The following is a 21,050-nucleotide window of genomic DNA, read 5'->3' as shown; positions in this document are numbered from 1 at the left end:
GCCGTTTCAACATCAACCACTACTGAAAAAAAACTACTTCAACAGCACATGAAAACCTGTGAGTAACTTTGTAAATCAGTTCTATCTTACTCCATTCTGAAGGTCCTGAAAACGACAATCATTCTTTTAAGCTCATGAGTATTTACTATATACGGTACATCACCAAACATTTCACAATGTTTTTTATCAGCATAACTGTAATGTCACTTCTGAAACTTACAACATACAGTAAAACTAGTAAGTTGCCAATAATAACTTTTCTGGTTATTCTAAAATAAATCTGAGAAATGATTTTCTTCTAAAAACCTGATGGCCCTTGCAATAATATATTTTCATTAGCAGACCTCCATTCAAGACAAACACGCCAAACAGTACGGCAAAGGAAAACCATGAGTAAGTTCCATCCACTCTTTCTCAATGGTAAAAGTTACTATGTAGAATAATATAATTAATAATACAATTCCTTACATTTTATATGCGCTTTTCTGGGGGACTCAAAGCACTTTACATAGAAGGGGTATCTCCTGCAAACAACCACCACCACCATTCAAAAGTTTAAAATAATAGCTGGGAATTATTTTCAAAAGCTTTATTGGTACATCAGTAACTCATAGTGGTAGTTCCTGAATGAAAGCAGTAAACATAGAGAATACAACAAAGGCAAGTCTCATGATTATGCTGCTGAACAGTAAATGTCAGAAAATAGTGAAGGCCAGAATGACTTTTGCCCAGATTTACAGTCTGGATACATTGATGCTAGTTGGCTAAAGTCAGAACACATTTGTTTTCGACCAGATTTCATAGGAAGTCATGTAGTGTATGATGGTCACTTCCTTTTTTAGTTTTCAGTCTGAGAATGTCAAACATGTTTGATATTTTTGAGCTGATTTTAGAGCACATAAACTGTGTCCCAATTCAGAGGCTGCATCCTTGGAAGGACACAGAATTTAAAGTCATGTCTTCAAAGGCTATGGAGGTGGGGCAGAGCGTTGTTAAATGGGACTGTCTAGCCTACAAAGTAAAAACAGGTGTGAATGGGGTCTGAAATGTTTTGATCCACTTTCAGATATAGTTGAAAATGTATTTGACTGGATTGCTTTCATAGTGTAAACACTCATTCGGTCGAATGCAAACCACCACTAAAGACAGCCTCCTCTCTTCCAACTGATCTAAGTCTTAAACATTAGAGGACGTGTTGTTGAAGCACGATAATAGATGGGATTTAAACTTTACAGACTGAATTCATACATCTGGTTTGAAGGTGAAAAAATGTCAAAAGCACAATGTTCTCTTACCAGTCCTGATTCAAACACAAACTAACACAAAATAAATTATTTGATCATTACACACAATAAAAATAAAACAAATCTTTCTGTTTTTTTTTTGTTTGTTTTTTGTGTGTGTGTATCACTTCAATTATCAGGTGGACTGATGTATCTACAGCGTCAAATATTAAACATGATAATACACATAAACATGTATTAAAGTGTTTGTTTTGTTTTGACACAGATACATTGTTAATAGTGCTGGTCTCCATTGGTGTTGCTGGAAGTTTCTCTGGACTCATGGGACTCATCTGTCTGTGCCAGTTTGCATGTGAGTATTTTAATGTCGATTTATATATAACACACAACAGACATTCGACCAAAGTGATACACAGCAATATAATGCAGCTCAATTATTTCTAGGTAAAAAAAGAAGAAAACCGTAAGTTTTTGTTTCATGCATTCAATTCAGTAGTCTGTGATATTTTGTTTTTCTTTTAGCAAAAAATAATTTTGTAGTCAAGTAGCTGTATTTGTAGATGTTTAGCTTCCTATCTGATATATGCATGCATGAAAAGGTGCCATAAATATCAATATTTTATTCTTAGCAATAAAATGAGATCAATACAAACAGATGTGCCCATTCAAGAAACTGGTATAGTGAGTATCTGTGCATTTATAATCTTTAAAATCATGAATTAACAAATATATTTCTAGTATATCATAGAAAATAAGAATAGCTGAAAGGAACTTACATTTCATGCAATGTTTTGGAGTCATGTGGAACCAATTTACGTTAAATTATGAAAAGCCAAAAAAAAAAAAAAAAACTTGATAAAAAATCAAGTCATTAAATCATTTTTTACTTTTGACAGGCTTCTGTCTGGACTCATAGGATTCATCTGTCTGTGCCGCTTTACCAGTAAGTACAATGTACAGGTTTAGTTGTGCATAAACTGAACTCCACGATACAGAAATATATGATAATAAAGTCTGTATCTCTGCAGGTTCTGCTGATGTTCTCACAGAAGTGAACTACACCTCCTGCCAGATGGAAACAACATCTCTTTTAACTTCCTCTGTGTGCTCCTCAAAACATGAATGACCTGTTTATGTTCTTCACTTGTTGCCTCTGATGAAGATAAAAATGATATGTAAAGATAATATAGCATAAAGCAACTGAATTCATATTTTGATTTTGGTAGAAAATAAAATGTTATATTGTGAAATGTGTAAATGTAGCCTGAAAGCATCTGCGAGTCATCTGTGGAGTTCAGCGATTGGTACAGATTTAAGAAATATTAAATCTAATTAATGTAGTTTTTAGGTACTTTTTAAATCATAAATTACAATATATACATGTACACAAAGTTGCAGAATGTTACTTACTTGTTTAAGTTGTATTATTTTCTCTGTCAATGAGCAACTAAACCACTTCACTTTTGTAAGCATGTTTTATGCATTATTGAGCAAACATGTACCTAATAAAGTGACTATAAAGTGAATTATGTATTCCACAGTCTTAATTTTGATAATATGATCTCTTCTTTTTCAAGTGTATTAATGGTACAGGTGTTTTGGAACATTTATATGTTACTTTTACAAAACTACCTTCCTTCTTTTAGTGTGTCTTTGCCCCAGATCTGTCACCTGTTAAAATGAAGAAAGCTGTACATATGGTCACACGATCAACGTTCATCTTCATAGAAATGATCACACAATGTATTAAATAGTTTGTGGTCTGATGTATCATTTCCTAATTCACTCTTTGTGAGAGTCTCATTCTGTATCTCTTCTGATGGAGGTTCAGTCTTACAGTGATGTGTATTTGTTTAATAAAAAGACTATAAAGTGAATAATGTATTCCACATTCTTAATTTTGTAATTATGATCTAGTGTTTTTCAAGTGTATTAATGGTACAGGTGTTTTTGGCACATTTATGTGTTACTTTTACAAAACTACCTTCCTTCATTTTAGTCTTTGCCCCAGATCTGTCATCTGTTAAAGTGAATATAGCTGTACATGTGGTCTCACGATCTGTGTTCACCTTCATAACTGACTGTTCAATGCATTAATAGTTTGTGGTCTGATGTTCCACTTCCTTATTCACCCATTATTAGAGTCTCATTCAGTCTCTTTTCTCACACTCGCTGTTATGGAAGGTGTTCATCTTCATAGTTTTTCAGCTCCTGATGGAGGTTCAGTCTCACAGTAAGTGATGTCTATTGTTTAATTTTGATTAAACACTCTATGTCCACATTTATAGAACTTATTTCAGCATTTGTGTTCAGTACATTTTAGTAATACTGCAAACACTTGAACCTACAAATTATTATTGGTGTATTAGTTTTACATTAGCCATGTCATGAAAATTCATTACCTGGTTGCAATTATCTGATTAAACATATGAGTTCCTAGAAATAAGAAATAAGATACATTTTATGAACTGGACTTGGTCGTGTAAACACCCTTGGAATATCCACTGTAGTATTCATTTACATCTGCACATGTTAATATGAAAGTAATTCTGTGTGTTACTTGAATAAGAAATTGAGAAAAGTGCAGGCATTGAAAATATAAAAAATTTTCTTTTTTTCGAGACACTGGATTTTTACAATTATTTTAATATTTTCCTTGAGGCTCACTTATAATGTTAATAAGGTTTTTTGTGCATGCTGTTTTTATAGCATCAAATAACTAAAACCTAACTTATTAGAAAAATCACTTAAACATACATCAGTGTGATAAGAATTTTTTTTTATTTTGGCTCAAACTAAAATATGTTTACATGCATCACGATCCCTCTATGATTCTTGAGTCTCTGTTCATGGACATTGCTTCTGCTCTTGCTCAGTGTCCCTTTGTTATTTACCTCTGTTTTTTTTTCTCGTTTTGCCAATAAACTACTTTGCATTTGGATCCACCTCACTTCGTCTGGGTCTCAGCATAACAGAATGAAACAAACAAGGGTAAATAACAAAGGAACACTGATCAGGAGCAAGACCAGAAATCTAAGGCAGGAGCATCAACAGGGAAACATGAGGGGAACAAGGTCACAAACAAGTCAGAGCTACAAACTAAGAGTCCATGAACAGAGACATAAGAAAACAGACAGGGATCACGACAACATGGTGACGGCAGGGTTTATAATCTATACTAGTAGTTCTCAAGCAGATTTCTGGAGCCTCAAACACTGCACATTTTGCATGTCTCTTTCTTTGTCTGACACAATCAATTTATAATACGTAGGACATGAAAACAATGAAACATGTTTTACAAAGACATTGTTCATTGTTTATTTGGGTGATGTTGTAAAGACATTTATAAATTTGTTTAAAGGTTAAACGATAACATGGACTGTAGTTGGAAAATGATGCATGTAAACATGGTCAGTAAGGAGATGTAATGACTGATTGAACTGTTTTGTTGCAGGATTTCCTAGAGTAAAAGTATCTCCAGATGTCATAAGAGAGTCCAGCGCAGTGAAGATCAGCTGTGAGACAGAACCACATGTTACAGCGAATACATGTTATTTCTACATAAACAGAGAGGAGAAGAAAATGAAAACCAGTCCATCATGTGAGCTCGAGCTCACTGGTGCTGAAGTGCTCAGATGGGCAGCTGTACAATCACCTGAATCACAACATTATCTGTTACTACACAAATGATAAATGAGGCAGGCTCATTCATAACATCATCTGATTCTGATATTGCCACAGTGACAGTTCTAGGTGAGATATTTCACTGCTGTTCTTCTGTATTGGAAACTTTTATTCCAGTGTTTTTACTAGCCATGGATCATTTTACGTCATACAGATTCACTTGATAAACACATCATCAGTTAGTGATGATGATGTTACACCTATAGGGCCATTCTGAATGGATTGGATAATATTTGTAAAGACCCTTTCAATAGATTGTATAGTACAAATTAAGATACTGTCCCAGTGACAAGTTGTTGTACCAGTGCAGTGGCGCCCCCAGAAAATTTTAATAGGGGTGGCCAGATGAGGCCACAGTAAATCTTGGGGTGGCACATCAAAAAATAAATAAATAAATAAAGGGTTTGCAATATTGACAAAAAAATGATATCTCTGTGATTTCTGGGATTTTATCGATAACGGAAATTAGACAATATTTTGTTGTGTGTGTTATTGTGCTGATATCTTATTTCTAAGTGTGCTGACAGCTGAGGCTTTTTTTTTTTTTTTTAACCTTTACGCCATTTTTTTTCTAAAACTGTGCACCATCTTTTAAGTCAGACACTTGCATTTGGGCTGTTACCAAGCAAATGCAATCACTATCAACAAAATTGATCTTTGCAATGCAGAGAAAAACAGAAACTGCATCTGAAGTGCCATTTAGATGTTTTTACACACTGTTTAATGGAGCTCTGAGGGACATGGAATACTTTAACCTGGGAGTTACAAATTAATAAATAATGTTTTGATATTTTAAACATAAAACATTGAAAACTGATGTTTGAAATTGTTTAAAAAATGAAATGGTACCTTAAATGTGAAATTAAAACAGCCAGTAGGTGGAAGCGAGTCACTGTTAATAAGTGAGTCATTGCGATTGAACCGAATCATTTAAACGGTTGATTCATTCAGGAACGAAACACTGTCATGTTGCTCAGAGACACAAAACAGTGTCTGTGTTTGGAATGATTTTTGTTTTTAGAAATAGAGCGCAAAAAGTGAATATGTTGTCTAAAACGTAAAACTCTTGATATTAACTTCTTGTTTATTGAACTGTTATATGAAATCAATGTCACAGTTGCAATTATGCAGACTTCTGGAGAAAAACGTCACTCTTCGTGTGATAGTAACTATATTAAATGATATATAAATTATATAGATCTAAAATTAATAGATTTAAAATAGATTTAAATTAATAGTAGCCACTGCAAATCATCCTAGGGGTGGCCACAGGGGTGGCCAGAGTTTATACGGCCACCCCTGGCCACCCCTTGGGGGCGCCCCTGTACCAGTGATGCGCGGGTCAATGTATACACAAATCCGCCGCAAACTCTATGGGCGCCGCCATCTTGCCTGCCGCCATTACTGCGTGCCTGCGAAGTGTGACGGTGTGACACTTGCCGGTGCCCTCTAATGACATTTCAATGAAAGCGGATCCTGCTCATTAAAGAAAATGTCTGGTGAAAGGGAAAATTGGGTAGATGATGTCAGGCAGTGGCCAAAACTTACTGATAAAGGTAATTTATTGACAACATAATGTATAAATATGTAATGTATTGTAATTAAGAAGTGTATTAAATGATTACAACAATAAAACCGAACGCTGTCATTACTAGCTGTGTTGTTAATATGTTAACAAACTTCACAAGTTTCAAATAACTATTAGGCCATCCTTAAAAATATTCTTGTTTGCCATAACTGACCGACCCTGTCAATTTAGGACTGACCCAATTAATTATTTTTTTCCCCTTTTTGTCCGACCGACTTGCCGATTGTAATTGCGTTAATTGTGGTGCAATTATTAAAATTGCAAAACCAGTGCAGTTTAGTTAAAGTTGAAGAAAGGAAGGTCCATCATGTCCATTTCCATCAGCCTTAACACGCTGATGATGCAAAATAGTGTAGCGCATGTCTGCCTCCAATCTGCGCTGAAGCTCCTCACCTTGGACCTGGAATCCAGCAACTGCAAAACACACAATGTGTTAACCACTAAAAACACCCAGAAATGTATCAAACTTAAAGGAATAGTTCACTCAAAAATGAAAATTGTCAATGTACTCACTCTCATGTTGTTACAAACCTGTAAATGTCTTTGTTCTGATAACCACAAAAGATGGAATGTTTATAATCCAACCAATCATGAGCCCCATTGACTTTAAAGTAGAAAAAAAAATACTATGGAAGTGATTGGAGCTCATGATCAGTTTGATTTCAAACATTCCTAAAAATATTTTCTTTTGTGGTTATCAGAAGAAAATAACAATTTTCAATTTGGGGTGAACTATCCCTTTAAAGACAAGTTGATGAATTTCTACACTTACCTGTCTTTTCCTTTGTCGGTTTTTAGCTCTTGTTTTAATGGCATCTCTTAGCTGGGACTTTTCTGGCTGAGACAAATTGTACTTTCTCCGAAGTGTTTCAAAGTATGTCTTGCAACACGCTGAATAAAAGAAAATTCAGATAAGTGACAGAAACTACACTATTGAAATCATAAGATGGACAAAATATAAGAGACTAAAATTATGGACATTAAAATTGTTAAACAAACATTTTAAAATTACCTTGTATACACTCAGGGTCTGCATCTGCAAAAGTTGTTTTCAATTCCTCTAGCTGATAAGTCATGACTGCTTGGTTACGAGGCGAACTTATTCTGTGTGGAAAGAGAGAAGTGTGTCATTAAATACATTTAAAAGGAATATGTAAAACCCCATAAACAGCATGGCACACAAAGGCTAAATAAACATAGCAGAAAAACAGCAGTCTAACCCAGTTTGTGGATCATATTTATGTGGGTTGTTTTCCGAATTGTGAAGGCGCCTTACAGCTTCCTGTAACATTGAATGAAAAACTGCCTTAATACATGCACACATAACGTTACATTGGCTGGAAACAAAATTTTTCAAACGACGTTGTGTAACTTACAGACGTGACAAACTGTTAAAAGGCCGGACAACTACAACAACGAAAGGGTCAAAAATAATTGTTTAGTCAAGGTGATGTATAATTTAACTGTTACTAATAGATATGTGTAATAAAGGATAGATGTCTTACGACAGAGTCTCTAACCTCATCACCTGGCGGCCATCTTACCACGGGGAGCTCGCTCGCTCACTCGTAGCATTGTGTTTTAATGGTGCATGTACATTTAAATGACCATAACTTGCTCAATTTTCTACACAATACTACGAGTGAGCGAGCGATCTCCCCGTGGTAAGATGGCTGCCAAATGCGGTGCGGGCCAAACATCTAGCCTTTATTATACATATCTTTACTACTATATTGTCCGCTAAAATAAAACTCAACTTACCGCAATGCCCACGTTGTGCGCCCTCTTTATCCCTTTTATGTAATGGCACTTCCCGCGGTCTTTGTTCCTCTTGCGGTCTTTGCCCGTCAAACTTTCGCTCAAGAGCACAAAGACGCTGGATAGCATCTTCGAGAAGAACAGTGTTTGCAGCTTGCTTCTCCATCAAACCCTCAAGCTGACGAGACAAAGCGTTCTGACCGGAGATCAGCTGTTTCATTATATCATTTATGCTCAGTGGGCTTGCTGCTGGTTGCAAAGCCCTATTACTCACGGGAGTAGTAAAACTCAGGTTTCTTTTACACGCCATCACAAACAATAGTCAGTTTCACCAAGTCGCAATTCGCAAAAAAATGACTTCCGTACACAATGCCGACAATTTAAATTGTGTTCGCGCGCGAATGATACTGTAATGTCATTGGTTGCATTCCCTTACGTCACCGACATAATGGCCGGAACTCTGTTATGAGTGGATACTTTACAAACACAACCTTCCCCATTGGATGCTTTCTGCGACACCCCGCCCACCGCTTCCATATGGTTTGTATTTATATCTGTAGGAAAAATGATACTGTCTGATATGTTGCATGTCATCATGGAAGAGCGTTTGAGGTCGTCAGTGGATTTAGTGAGAAGAAAGAGAGCACGGCAGTTTTGTGATCACTGCAACGATTTTGTTTCACATACCAATTTTTATCGTCACAAAAAAATTTTGCTTGGCTGTGTCGCTTGATACGATATACCATAAGTTATTTTGATATAGCAATTAAACTTACATAAAATTTATAATATGTGTCCCTGGACCACATAACCAGTCATACGGGTACATTTTTTTTTTTTTTTTTTTTGAGTTTTACTTTATAAATCTTTGGCAGAGATACAACAATAAAAAACTAAAAATAAAAAAATATTGAGAAAATCCCCAGTTGTCCCAAATGAAGTCCGTAGCAACAAATATTAGGCTACTAATGATAAATATATTTTTGATAAATGTAGTGATCTTCACACAAACACCAATAAATATATTTACATTACTATTATTTTTATGGAACTTTTTTAATATCCTAATATTTTTTAACAACAGAAAAATCAATTATTTTGATCCATTTAATGTATTGTTGGCTATTGCTAATGCTACAAATATAACCTACATGTGCTACTTATGAGTTTACTTATGTTTTGTGGCCCAGGGTCAAATGTGACACGGATATATTATAAAAGACCAACTTTGGCCCTGCGTGCCCTAGTTTCGGCACCTCTGGACTAGAAGTACAGTAGCTGACAGGTATCTGCAGATATTTTTACCCGAGTTTTGTCAGTCTGTATCACCCAACATGTTTTGCATTCACATGTGAAAGACTTTTAGATTATGGACCTGTCTATTGATTTTTCTTTTTTCTATTTTAAAAGATTTAATGAAATGTTAGGTTAGAATCATAATAACAATAGAAACAGTGAACTTCAAATCATGAGACATCAGCAAAAACAAGCAGCTTTAAATTTCACTGACTTATGAATATGGTACTGAATTTATCAACATCCTAGCTAGCAATATGTGTTACATGATGTTTTTGAAACAAAATGTCTCATTTGAACTGCTTCTTTTTATACAATGAATGCAGCATTGAGAGATACGTGCACACCATACTGACATAGGGCAGTGTGGAGACATGTTTTCAAAGTGTTGAAAATATATATTCTGAAATAACATTTGTTGCATTCCTCTAGACTACATTAAACATGAAAAGTCAGAGACATAATTTTCACATATTAAAATGGTAATTGTGTCCATTGAATTTCAGTTAATTTGAATGATGCTAAGTTTCTTAAATAGACTAATTAAATTATATTAATAATAAACGTATTTAGCAAACACAGTTTTTATGTTCCACAATACTGTATGTGCTGTCTTTACGAGACATTGCCCCCCCCCCCCCCCCCCCCCAGCTCTGAAAACAGAGAAGGCACCTCTACCTGGGGGTCATTAACATATAAAAAGCCCTTCACACCTCACACCCACCCCTCCTCACAACCAGCTGTAAGGATTCCTGGAAACTTCCACCAGTTCCTATATACATCCACATAAGTAAGGTTTCTGGATGTTTCACGAGTTTACTTCTGTGTATTAACTTTCCAAGCACTCTGCCTCATTTATCTGGCAAACCTACAGTTTAGCAGAGATTTCCCATCCCGTATTTGTCCGTATACAGCTCTTTTCATGCAGTGTGTATTTGGGTGCGTTGTTGCAAAACTTAATTGTAAACTTTTCATGATTATGAGGTTTTTAACTGACCAAAGTTATGATTACTGACTTTATATATATATATATATATATATATATATATATTTTTTTTTTTATTCAGTATTAACAATACAATACAACAACATCTGTTTATGCCAGGGTTGATACACAAAATATACTACTAAAACAAGCATGCAAGACAAACAATAACCACAAAATAAAATAGAAATAAAAATAAAACGAGACCAAATTACATAAAAGGCTGCAAATTAAACATATTTACAGAGTACAAGATCCGTCTTAATAGCCTTTCTATTTTTAAGACCTCTTACAGTGGTGTGAGATATTGTTTTAGCTCTGCTAAAAGTGTGTTCAAAATTTGGTTTGGACTCTGCCCATTTCTTCTTTAGAATATGGAATTTTCCTAAGACTAAAAACAATTGGACAAAAAAAGAAAAATCCTTATCTGTTCCACCATCTTCAAAGTAAATAAACACATCTTTCCCCCTCAATGTTTAAATACCACAAAGTTTTACGTCTTATATAGTTTTCAACATCTCTCCAAAATATCTTACTATATATACAATCATAAAACATAACAAAAATTTTCACAACAAAAACAACAAAAAATACACAAAAATACAAAATCAAAATTAAAAATCTTTAAAAAATTCTTCTCTGCTTATAATATACTAACAACAATTATATAAGACACCTTCTTTATTTTATTATTTAAGAGGAACTTGTCCCCAATTAACCACATTCTTTCCCATTTGATTTCTTCAAACTGAGAAGCCCAAAAGGATCTTGCTGCAGGAAGTGTTTTTAGTGTGCATTAGATTCCTAATGTATTTGTTTGGGCATTTTTTGGTAGTGATGTCAATGTCGGCAAGAAAAATTTCTTGTGTAGTCAAATAACTGCCACTTACAACAGTTGAGTTATATTTTAAAATCTGAATGATATTTCTTGGCACAGCATCAAAAACGATAGCATACTCCTTAGGGGAGACAGGAAATTTTGCTTTTGAAAGAAACTCGTTGTATGTTAGTAACTGACCTTCTGTGTTCATAAGTTGTTCAACTGATAGAATGTTGTTATCTACCCATCTTTGATAATATATAGATTTATTTTTATATTGAATATACCTGTTGTTCCTAATATAACAGTTTGTGGGAGAAAAATTGTGCTTGTAGACCATTTTCCAGGCTAACAGGGCATGCTTGTGAAAGTTGGCCAACTTCACAGGTAACTTCTCAATTTTAAAATCACATTTCAACAACAAGTTTAATCCTCCCAGTGAATCAAAAATCTGTTTGGGAAATGTGTTCCAAATGCTCTCTGCTTCCTTAATTAAATTACTTAACCATCTCACCAAAAAGGAATTACTTAAGGTTTCAAAAGTCAACACTTCAAGACCACCATCTTTCCTTAAATTACATAAAATATCTTTACGTAAATAATGGGATCTATTCCTCCAAATGAAATTAAATAAGATCTTATCAAGTTTTTTATATACACTAGCTGGCATTCCCATGGATAAAGATAGATAGACGGCACGTGATATCCCTTCTGCCTTAGACAATAAAACTCTGCCATTCAGTGACAAGTCCCTCATCAACCATATATTAAATCTTTTCCTTATTTTCTCTACTATGGGGTCACAAATTGAGATTACAACGCCTTTTTTTTCATTTTTTATCAATGATAACCCCCAAGTATGTTATTGTATTTTTTAACAGGAATACCACTTATGACTGATAAGTCAAATTCCTTTAGTGACAACAAGGCAGATTTATTTAGATTCATTCTTAAACCCGAGACTTCGGAGAATTTTGTGATAGAATCAATTGCTTTGATAACCTCGTGCTTATTACGGAGAAATAATGCCGTGACATCCGCTAACTGTGAAATTTTAAATTCTGTACCTAATGTCAATATACCTTGGAACTGGGCATTTTTAATATGTCTGGCCATGATTTGTGTAACAAGGAGAAAAAGAAAAGGGCTAAGGGGACATCCTTGTCGTATTCCACGACCTACCTCAAATCTAGGAGTTGTGCCATGAGCAAGTTTAACTGAGCTGTTACATCCTCTGTATATAGTTTAAATATCCTTTAAAAACTGTTCTCCAAAACCAAAGCATTTGATCATTTTTAAACATAAATTGATGACTAACTGTGTCAAATGCTTTATAAAAATCGACAAATAGGACAAAACTATCATCTACTATGTATTCATTATAATCAATCATATCCAAAATCAAACGTATATTATTACCTATATTCCGGCCTGGCATAAAGCCTGATTGTTCTTCATCAATTATATCATTTAACCCTGATTTTAATCTTTTAGCAAAAATTAGTACAAATATTTTAGCATCACTATTCAATAAACTAATTGGTCTCCAATTTTCAATACTTAATTTATCTTTGTTTGGTTTGGGTATCAGTTTAATAAGTCCTTGTCGCATAGTTGGTGGGAGTTTCCCTTTCTTAATGGCTTCTATATAAACTTTAACTAAAAAAGGAGCTAACAATTGGTCAAAAACCTTGTAAAATTCACTTGACTTTGTATATTTGAATGTTTGATAGACTTGACGCCATTACGTCATCGCCAATGACGTCATTACGTCGAGCGTAAACGAACCGGTGAACCGTTTTTTTCAACCGGTTTATTGAATCGAAGTGTCCGAAAGAACCGGTTCGCGGAAAAGAACCGAACTCCCATCACTAGACTGAGCAAGTGTAGGCCTATGTATTTCAAAATTGTGTCTAGTACTATATAAATTACAAAGGTTTAATTGGCATCTTTATTTTCAAACAACCCGACCAACCGCGACCCGAATATCATTAAAAATGTTTTTGGATGACTCGTAACCGCGGGTGACCAGGTACCCGATCATTTTGGATCAACCCGCGCATCACTGTGTTGTACCCCTAAAACTACATCACTAAATTCATCAAATCAATTGTTAATACTAACGTTTATGTTGTTGTTTTCCCTCCAACAAGCTTTGCTTTGCTTTAAAGTTTGATAATAATTTAAAATGTCTCTCTATAATGCTGATAATTTTTCTCTGCAGTTTCAACATCAACCACCACTGAAAAAACTACTTCAACAACCATAAAAACCCGTGAGTAACTGAGTTTGTAAATTAGTTATTCTTACTCCATTCTGAATGTCCTGAAAACGACAATCATTCTTTTAAGCTCATGAGTATTTACTATATACGGTACATCACCAAACATTTCACAATGTTTTTTATCAGCATTAACTGTAATGTCCACTTCTGAAACTACAACATACAGTAAAACTAGTAAGTTGTCAATAATGACTTTTCTGGTTATTCTAAAATAAATCTGAGAAATGATTTTCTTCTAAAAACTGATTGCCCTTGCAATGTTATTTTATATTAGCAGACCTCCAATTCAAGACAAACACGCCAAACAGTACAGCAAAGGAAACCATGAGTAAGTTCATCCACTCTTTCTCAATGGTAAAAGTTACTATGTAGAATTAATATAATTAATAATTCCTTACATTTATATATCGCTTTTCTGGGGACTCAAAGCACTTTACATAGAAGGGGGTATCTCCTCAACCACCGCCATGTTGGATTAAAAAGTTCAAATATAGCTGGGAATTATTTGTACATCAGTAACTCATAGTGGTTGATCCTGAATATAAACAGTAAACACAGAGAATTCAACAAAGTCAAGTCTCATGATTATGCTGCTGAACAGTAAATGTCAGAAAATAGTGAAGGCCAGAATGACTTTTGCCCAGATTTACAGTCTGGATACATTGATGCTAGTTGGCTAAAGTCAGAACACATTTGTTTCGACAGATTTCATAGGAAAACATGTAGTGTATGATGGTCACTTCATTTTTTAGTTTCAGTCTGAGAATGTCAAACATGTTTGATATTTTTGAGCTGATTTTAGAGCACATAAGCTGTGTCCCAATTCAGAGGCTGCATCCTTGGAAGGACACAGAATTTAAAGTCATGTCTTCAAAGGCTATGGAGGTGGGGCAGAGCGTTGTTAAATGGGACTGTCTAGCCTACAAAGTAAAAACAGGTGTGAATGGGGTCTGAAATGTTTTAATCCACTTTCAGATGTAGTTGAAAATGTGTTTGACCAGATTGCTTTCATAGTGTAAACACTCATGTGGTTAAATGCAAAACACCACTAAAGACAGCCTCCTCTCTGCCTACTGATCTAAGTCTTAAACATTAGAGGACGTGTTGTTGAAGCACGATAACAGATGGGATTTAAACTTTACAGACTGAATTCATACATCTGGTTTGAAGGTGAAAAAATGTCAAAAGCACAATCTTCTCTTACCAGTCCTGATTCAAACACAATCTAACACAAAATAAATTATTTGATCATTACACACAATAAAAATAAAACAAATCTTTCTGTTTTTTTTTTTTTTTTTTTTTTTTTTTTTTGTGTGTGTGTGTGTGTGTGTGTATCACTTCAATTATCAGGTGGACTGATGTATCTACAGAGTCCATATTAAACATGATAATACACATAAGCATATATTAAAGTGTTTGTTTTGTTTTGACACAGATACATTGTTAATAGTGCTGGTCTCCATTGGTGTTGCTGGAAGTTTGTCTGGACTCATGGGACTCATCTGTCTGTGCTGGTTTGCATGTAAGTATTTTAATGTTGATTTATTTATAACACACAACAGAAATTTGACCAAAGTGATACACAGCAATATAATGCAGCTCAATTATTTCTAGGTAAAAAAAGAAGAAAACCGTAAGTTTTTGTTTCATGCATTCAGTTCAGTAGTCTGTGATATTTTGTTTTTCTTTTAGCAAAAAATAATTTTGTAGTCAAGTAGCTGTATGTGTAGATGTTTAGCTTCCTATCTGATATATGCATGCATGAAAAGGTGTCATAAATATCCATATTTGATTCTTAGCAATAAAATGAAATCAATAAAAACAGATGCGCCCATTCAAGAAACTGGTATAGTGAGTATCTGTGCATTTAAAATCTTTAAAATCATGAATTAACAAATATATTTCTAATATATCATAGCAAATATGAATGGCTGAAAGAAACTTGACCTATATTACTGGTTATGTTATTTAGAGTTGTTCTGGATCTGCAGAGACACATTCTCTGATCACTTCTGTACCAGAAACATCTCAGCCCATATCTGCAGGTAAGAAAACATACTTCTCAGGAAATGATCTCAGAACAATTAAAAACATAGTAGCTCACCACAACTGATACTTATAGTTATAGGAACATTGTTCAGAGACCACAGTTTCTCACAGACATTTCCCCTTCAAGTCTTCAGCAGATCCGTATTATTAGCCACATCTTCTCTTAAAGGAACAGTTCACACCAAACTGAAAATCATTAACCATAAACATCTCATAAAAGTAGTGCAAACAACTTAAGTTTTATATTCCAAGTCTTCAGAAGTCATATGAAAATCGTTTCCCTTTATTGTGTAGATTGCTGCAGTGATGATGTATTTTTGCAGGCCAATCCAGAAGTCAGAATTTATTTAATTTTATTTTCATTTTGAAGCCTATAATCCCCAGAAGTAAAAAGCTATAAACGTAGGCTATAAACAAGATATACCATGATTGGATGACTTCAAAGTCACTATTAAGCTTCTGAGAGCTCTTTCAGTTTTTATTTAAAAACATTTAAAAAAGAGTCAGTAAAATAAGGCAGTTAAAGCTAATGATTGAGTAGATGAGTTTACCTGTTAAGTGTTTTTTGCTGCTTTTTAGCAATCACCTTTTTCAAGACAAATAAAAGCTTTGACAAAAGGCTCACAAGGGCTTATTTTATGTTGTAGACTAAAACATGGAAACATCTTGAGCTTGTGTTAACCACAGCCCTTATTTAAGGTTTTTAACCAAAAACCCATCCAGGACAGGGCTAAAATGCTACCACATTTCTGGATTTTTGGCCTACAAAAATATCAACACTGCAACACTTTAGCTCTCGTATCTAATTTACAAATGCACTCATCCAATCATTGTGCAATTTAACATTTGTCTTCTTGTTTTGTATAGTTTTCTATTGACTCTGTTTGACTCTGTTCTTCATCATGCTGTTCTTTCAAAGGCCTCGAACACCCAGAATCACATCTGGACAGCACAGCAGATCCCACAAAACACATTACATCTGTAAATGTAATTTACCAGCCCTCAGGTAAGGAAATGTTTCTTTGTCATATCATGATGAGGATTTGAATCTCTCTCTTTCTTTTCACTTAAGAGTTTTTTTATATACATATAGGACTAAAACCACTGTGGTGTCGCAACTCGAAACTTCCTCACTAGCACAAAAGCTACAAGCCCACATTTATGTTCTAAAAAACCTAGCTGCCCAAACACAGTGTGCTATGGAGGAAGTGGGCTTATTAAATTCATCAAAACAGAGTCTGAGAAGAGATGATTCTGCTGTGCAAAGTTTCAAAGTTTGAAATAAACGTGGTAAAGTTCATGATCGAGACCTTGTTAATCTAGGCCAACACATATTTGTTAAATGGATATGACTGGTTTAAATGGTTCTGCATTGCATTACAGATGTTGTGATCAATGAACAACAGAAACAGGGAAATCCAGAAGAAAACGAGGTATGTATGTGTGAACACTTTCACACACCAAACACACAAAACCACATATCTGTTCATCTTAAATGAAATACTAACACATTGACTTACTTTCTTTCATTCTTTCTTTCTTCCTTCTTAAGAATGTTTATCACCTATACAACACGATCCCTGAAAACCAGTTCACTCAAATGCAGGCGATCAATCCTACAGTTTGGTGAAGATGTCTTGTTTTATTATGTACTGTACATGCATTGAAGTATCTTTACTTGCAGACAAACAGATTTTATCATCAATCATTCAATCAAACCTACATTTATAGAAACTACCTTCTCCTAACAAATACATCCAAGAAAAAATAACTTAACAAAAAATAAACAAACAAAAAAAAAAAATTAAAAATAATTTTTTGTTTGTTTTTTTGCACAAACATAATTTCAATATATTTTCAAATCTGTCTAAGTTCATGTGTGCTGAGTGTTTTATAGAAATTTCATGCTCCCTTGCAAACTTATTTTTTAGTATTTTTAAAATACAAGTAGTTTATTTTGATACATGGTGTGGCTGGTGTATTTTGTAGTTTATTTTTATACACTTAATATTAAGGTATTTGGTATTTTATATTAAAATACATTTTGATGTATATTTGCCAACATAGAAAATGGAGAAAATTGATTTTATATTAGTAAAATGTATTAAATGTAGCAAAAAGTGCCTTCAGATTAGCCAAAATATTAGATAAATATGCTAATTATCAAAAAAATTGTCATAGTGTCCTACTCATTTCATCTGTATTATTTTCTTTGTCAAACTACAGTCCACTCAATGACCAGTGACTGATCAATACTGCCATATGATTAGCTGATATGATTTTTGCATGCAGCCCTTGTATCTTATAAATTGACCACTGACTGCAGAGCTGCTAATTATTTGCATATTAATACCTTTTATATTTAATAAAAAAAAAACCATTGAATTCAATAATGTTATCTTGTCTTTATACCAATAATGTTATCTTTATTAAATTATTAATGGTACAGTTATTTTTCCTATATTCAAATGAAGATTGAAAGCAGATTTGTGGCTGGTTTTAAATATGCATACTGACATTCAGCTATTACGCTTTCCAAATTCTATCTTTATATGGCAGAGATAGCATGTGTAGTATGCTAATATGCCATTTAAAATTCAACCTGTGAGTACAAATGATGTTACATCTGCCCTATGACACAGTGCACATGGCTATAAGTACACTTTCATCTACATAAACAAACTGCACAGTTTATTAAAAGATTTCCTGTGGTCTAACGGTCTAATCCTCTCATAGTGTGAGTTTTGTTTTGTCTCTTTTCTCACACTCGCTGTAATGAAGTTGTTAATCTTTATTGCTTTTAAGCTCCTGGTGGAGGTTCAGTAAGTGATTTATGCTGTTTAATATTTCTTTAAATAGTGTATGTCCACATTGTAGTGGAAAAAAATATCACTGTAAAACATACATCCCTGCAGAAGTACCGACCCAGTGTTTACAAGGTGAACATGCAAAGAAGACCAAACGCCCTTAAAAAAAAAAAAACGGTAAACACCGTTTCTTTGCAGACTTCCCGTTACACTGTGCCTCATTTGCCTCATTTTATCTGCTGACTTCCACACTCTGCTTGCCTCTTTTGATCTCAACCGAGTGTCAACTACTGCTACTCACAAATCAGGCAACCAACTAGACCTTATTTACACACGACACTGCTCCACTGATCATGTACTGGTTACTCCACTGCACACCTCAGATCACTTCCTCCTCACTCTTAACCTCAACATGGTTCCTGACCCATCATTTTACCCCTCCACATGTCATCTTTCGATGTAACCTACGCTCACTCTCACCCTCCCGGCTATCTGCAATGGTTTAATCTTCGCTTCCTTCTCCTAAACTGTTATCATCTTTTGATGCTAACAGGGCTACTGATACATTCTGCTCCACTCTTACATCTTGTTTAGACACTGTTTGCCCCTTGTCTTCCAGGCCAGCCCGTACCACCCCTTCAGCCCCTTGGTTATCTGATATTCTACGCAAACACCGTTCTAAGCTTAGAGCTGCTGAAAGGTTGTGGCACAAATCCAAAAATACTACTGACCTTAATGTGTATCAGTCACTCCTCTCTTCCTTTTCTGCGAATGTCTCCACTGCTAAAAAGACATACTACCATAACAAAATTAACAATTCGTCTAACTCTCGCATGCTTTTTAAAACATTTTCCTCACTCCTTTGTCCTCCTCCCCCTCCTGCTTCATCTCTAATAGCTGACGACTTTGCCACGTTTTTCATTAATAAAATTAAAAACATCAGTGCACAATTTTCCACACCACAATCCATCAAGCACACATCTCACAAACAAACATACACTCATTCACATCCTTCTCTTCACTCTCTAAGGCAGAAGTCTCCAAACTCATCCTTTCTAATCATCCTACTACTTGTCCACTTGATCCTATTCCATCTCATCTCCTTCAAGCCACTTCTCCTGCAGTTGTACCTGCACTCACTCACATCATTAACACATCCCTTCATACAGGTGTTTTCCCCTCATCATTTAGAACAGGCTCGTATAACTCTACTCCTTAAAAAACCCACCCTCAACCCATCTCTTTTAGAGAACTACAGACCAGTTTCCCTTCTTCCTTTCATTGCAAAAACACTTGAACGAGCTGTATTCAACCAAGTCTCTACCTTTCTCACACAGAACAACCTCCTTGACAGCAACCAATCTGGCTTCAGAAGTAGACATTCAACTGAGACTGCCTTGCTCTCAGTTGTTGAAGCCCTAAGACTGGCAAGAGCGTAATCCAAATCTTCAATACTTATCTTGCTTGATCTATCTGCTGCTTTTGACACGGTTAACCACCAGATCCTCCTGTCAACCCTACTGACAAAGGTCATCTCAGGAACCGCACTCCAGTGGTTTGAGTCTTACCTCTCAGATAGGTCCTTCAAGGTATCTTGGAGAGGTGAGGTGTCCAAGTTGCAACATCTAACTTCTGGGGTGCCTCAGTGCTCAGTTCTTGGACCAGTTCTCTTCTCTGTCTACATGCCATCACTAGGTTCTGTCATTCAGAAACATGGCTTTTCATACCATTGCTATGCTGATGACACTCAGCTCTATCTCACATTTCATCCTGATGATCCATCGGTAGCTGCTCGCATCTCAGCTTGTCTAACAGACATTTCTTGCTGGATGAAGGACCATCACCTTCAACTCAACCTTGCCAAGACAGAACTGCTTGTGGTTCCAGCAAACCCATCGTTTCATCACAATTTCACCATCAAGTTAGGCACATCAACCATAACTCCTTCAAAAACAGCCAGAAACCTTGGAGTTATGATTGATGATCAGCTAACTTTCTTAGACCACATTGCTAAAACTGTCCGTTCCTGCAGATTTGCTTTATTAAACATTAAGAAGATCAGGCCCTTTCTTTCCGAACATGCTGCACAACTCCTTGTTCAAGCTCTTGTTCTGTCCAGGCTATTGCAACACTCTCTTGGCAGGTCTTCCAGCCAAATGACTAAATGTCACTAAATGTAAATGTAAATGTAAATTTACAAAACCCAGTCAAATGCTCCGAACAAGAATATATTTTTCAAATGCCCCAAACAAACGCGGTCCAATCCATTCACTTGTTTGTGACATTGGGGTCCTTCTTCTGAAATGAAGATATTTATGATGAAATCTAAGAGCTTTTTTGACTCTACATAAACAGCAACGCAACTACTTCAACGTTTAAGGCCCAGAAAGGTAGTGAGGATATCTTTAAAATCATGCAGAGGAAGACGCACGCTGTCCATAAAAGTCTTCCTAAACATGTCTGAAGATTTTGACAGAGAGGATGACTTGCAATTTTTTTGTCCAGTCTTACTTATTTCAGCCAGAACATACA

General features: G+C 35.1%; 1 protein-coding gene and 2 long non-coding RNA genes across 7 annotated transcripts in view; 2 read left to right on the top strand and 1 right to left on the bottom strand.

Moving 5' to 3' along the window:
• Nucleotides 1–17,399, top strand: part of LOC109064856 — a 30,611-nt gene extending 13,212 nt beyond the window's left edge. For 2 of the 5 annotated variants that reach the window (XM_042733817.1, XM_042733813.1), the window contains exons 3-12: nt 13,600–13,650; nt 13,786–13,833; nt 13,934–13,987; nt 15,098–15,184; nt 15,277–15,295; nt 15,462–15,513; nt 15,635–15,707; nt 16,631–16,717; nt 17,095–17,144; nt 17,264–17,399. In XM_042733817.1, coding sequence (XP_042589751.1) covers nt 13,600–13,650; nt 13,786–13,833; nt 13,934–13,987; nt 15,098–15,184; nt 15,277–15,295; nt 15,462–15,513; nt 15,635–15,707; nt 16,631–16,717; nt 17,095–17,144; nt 17,264–17,341 — 599 coding nt within the window. In that variant the 3' untranslated portion in view covers nt 17,342–17,399. The remainder of the gene's footprint in view (nt 1–13,599; nt 13,651–13,785; nt 13,834–13,933; nt 13,988–15,097; nt 15,185–15,276; nt 15,296–15,461; nt 15,514–15,634; nt 15,708–16,630; nt 16,718–17,094; nt 17,145–17,263) is intronic. The other 3 variants (XM_042733814.1, XM_042733816.1, XM_042733815.1) reach the window with 3 other exon arrangements.
• LOC122138883 lies at nt 922–2,464 on the top strand. Its single transcript, XR_006155861.1, has 3 exons — nt 922–1,596; nt 2,141–2,187; nt 2,273–2,464. It is a non-coding gene; the product is annotated as an uncharacterized LOC122138883 (long non-coding RNA).
• Nucleotides 6,677–8,309, bottom strand: LOC109074752. The gene is made up of 6 exons (XR_006155860.1): nt 8,278–8,309; nt 7,893–7,923; nt 7,737–7,798; nt 7,529–7,620; nt 7,289–7,407; nt 6,677–6,930 (listed from the first exon to the last, which is right to left on the bottom strand). It is a non-coding gene; the product is annotated as an uncharacterized LOC109074752 (long non-coding RNA).
• Nucleotides 17,400–21,050: the final 3,651 nt, after the last annotated feature.

Source organism: Cyprinus carpio, chromosome B11 (assembly GCF_018340385.1).
Source record: "Cyprinus carpio isolate SPL01 chromosome B11, ASM1834038v1, whole genome shotgun sequence".
NCBI lineage: Eukaryota > Metazoa > Chordata > Actinopteri > Cypriniformes > Cyprinidae > Cyprinus > Cyprinus carpio.
Note: the sequence above shows the minus strand (reverse complement) of the source record. Positions and strands in the feature narration are given on the sequence as shown.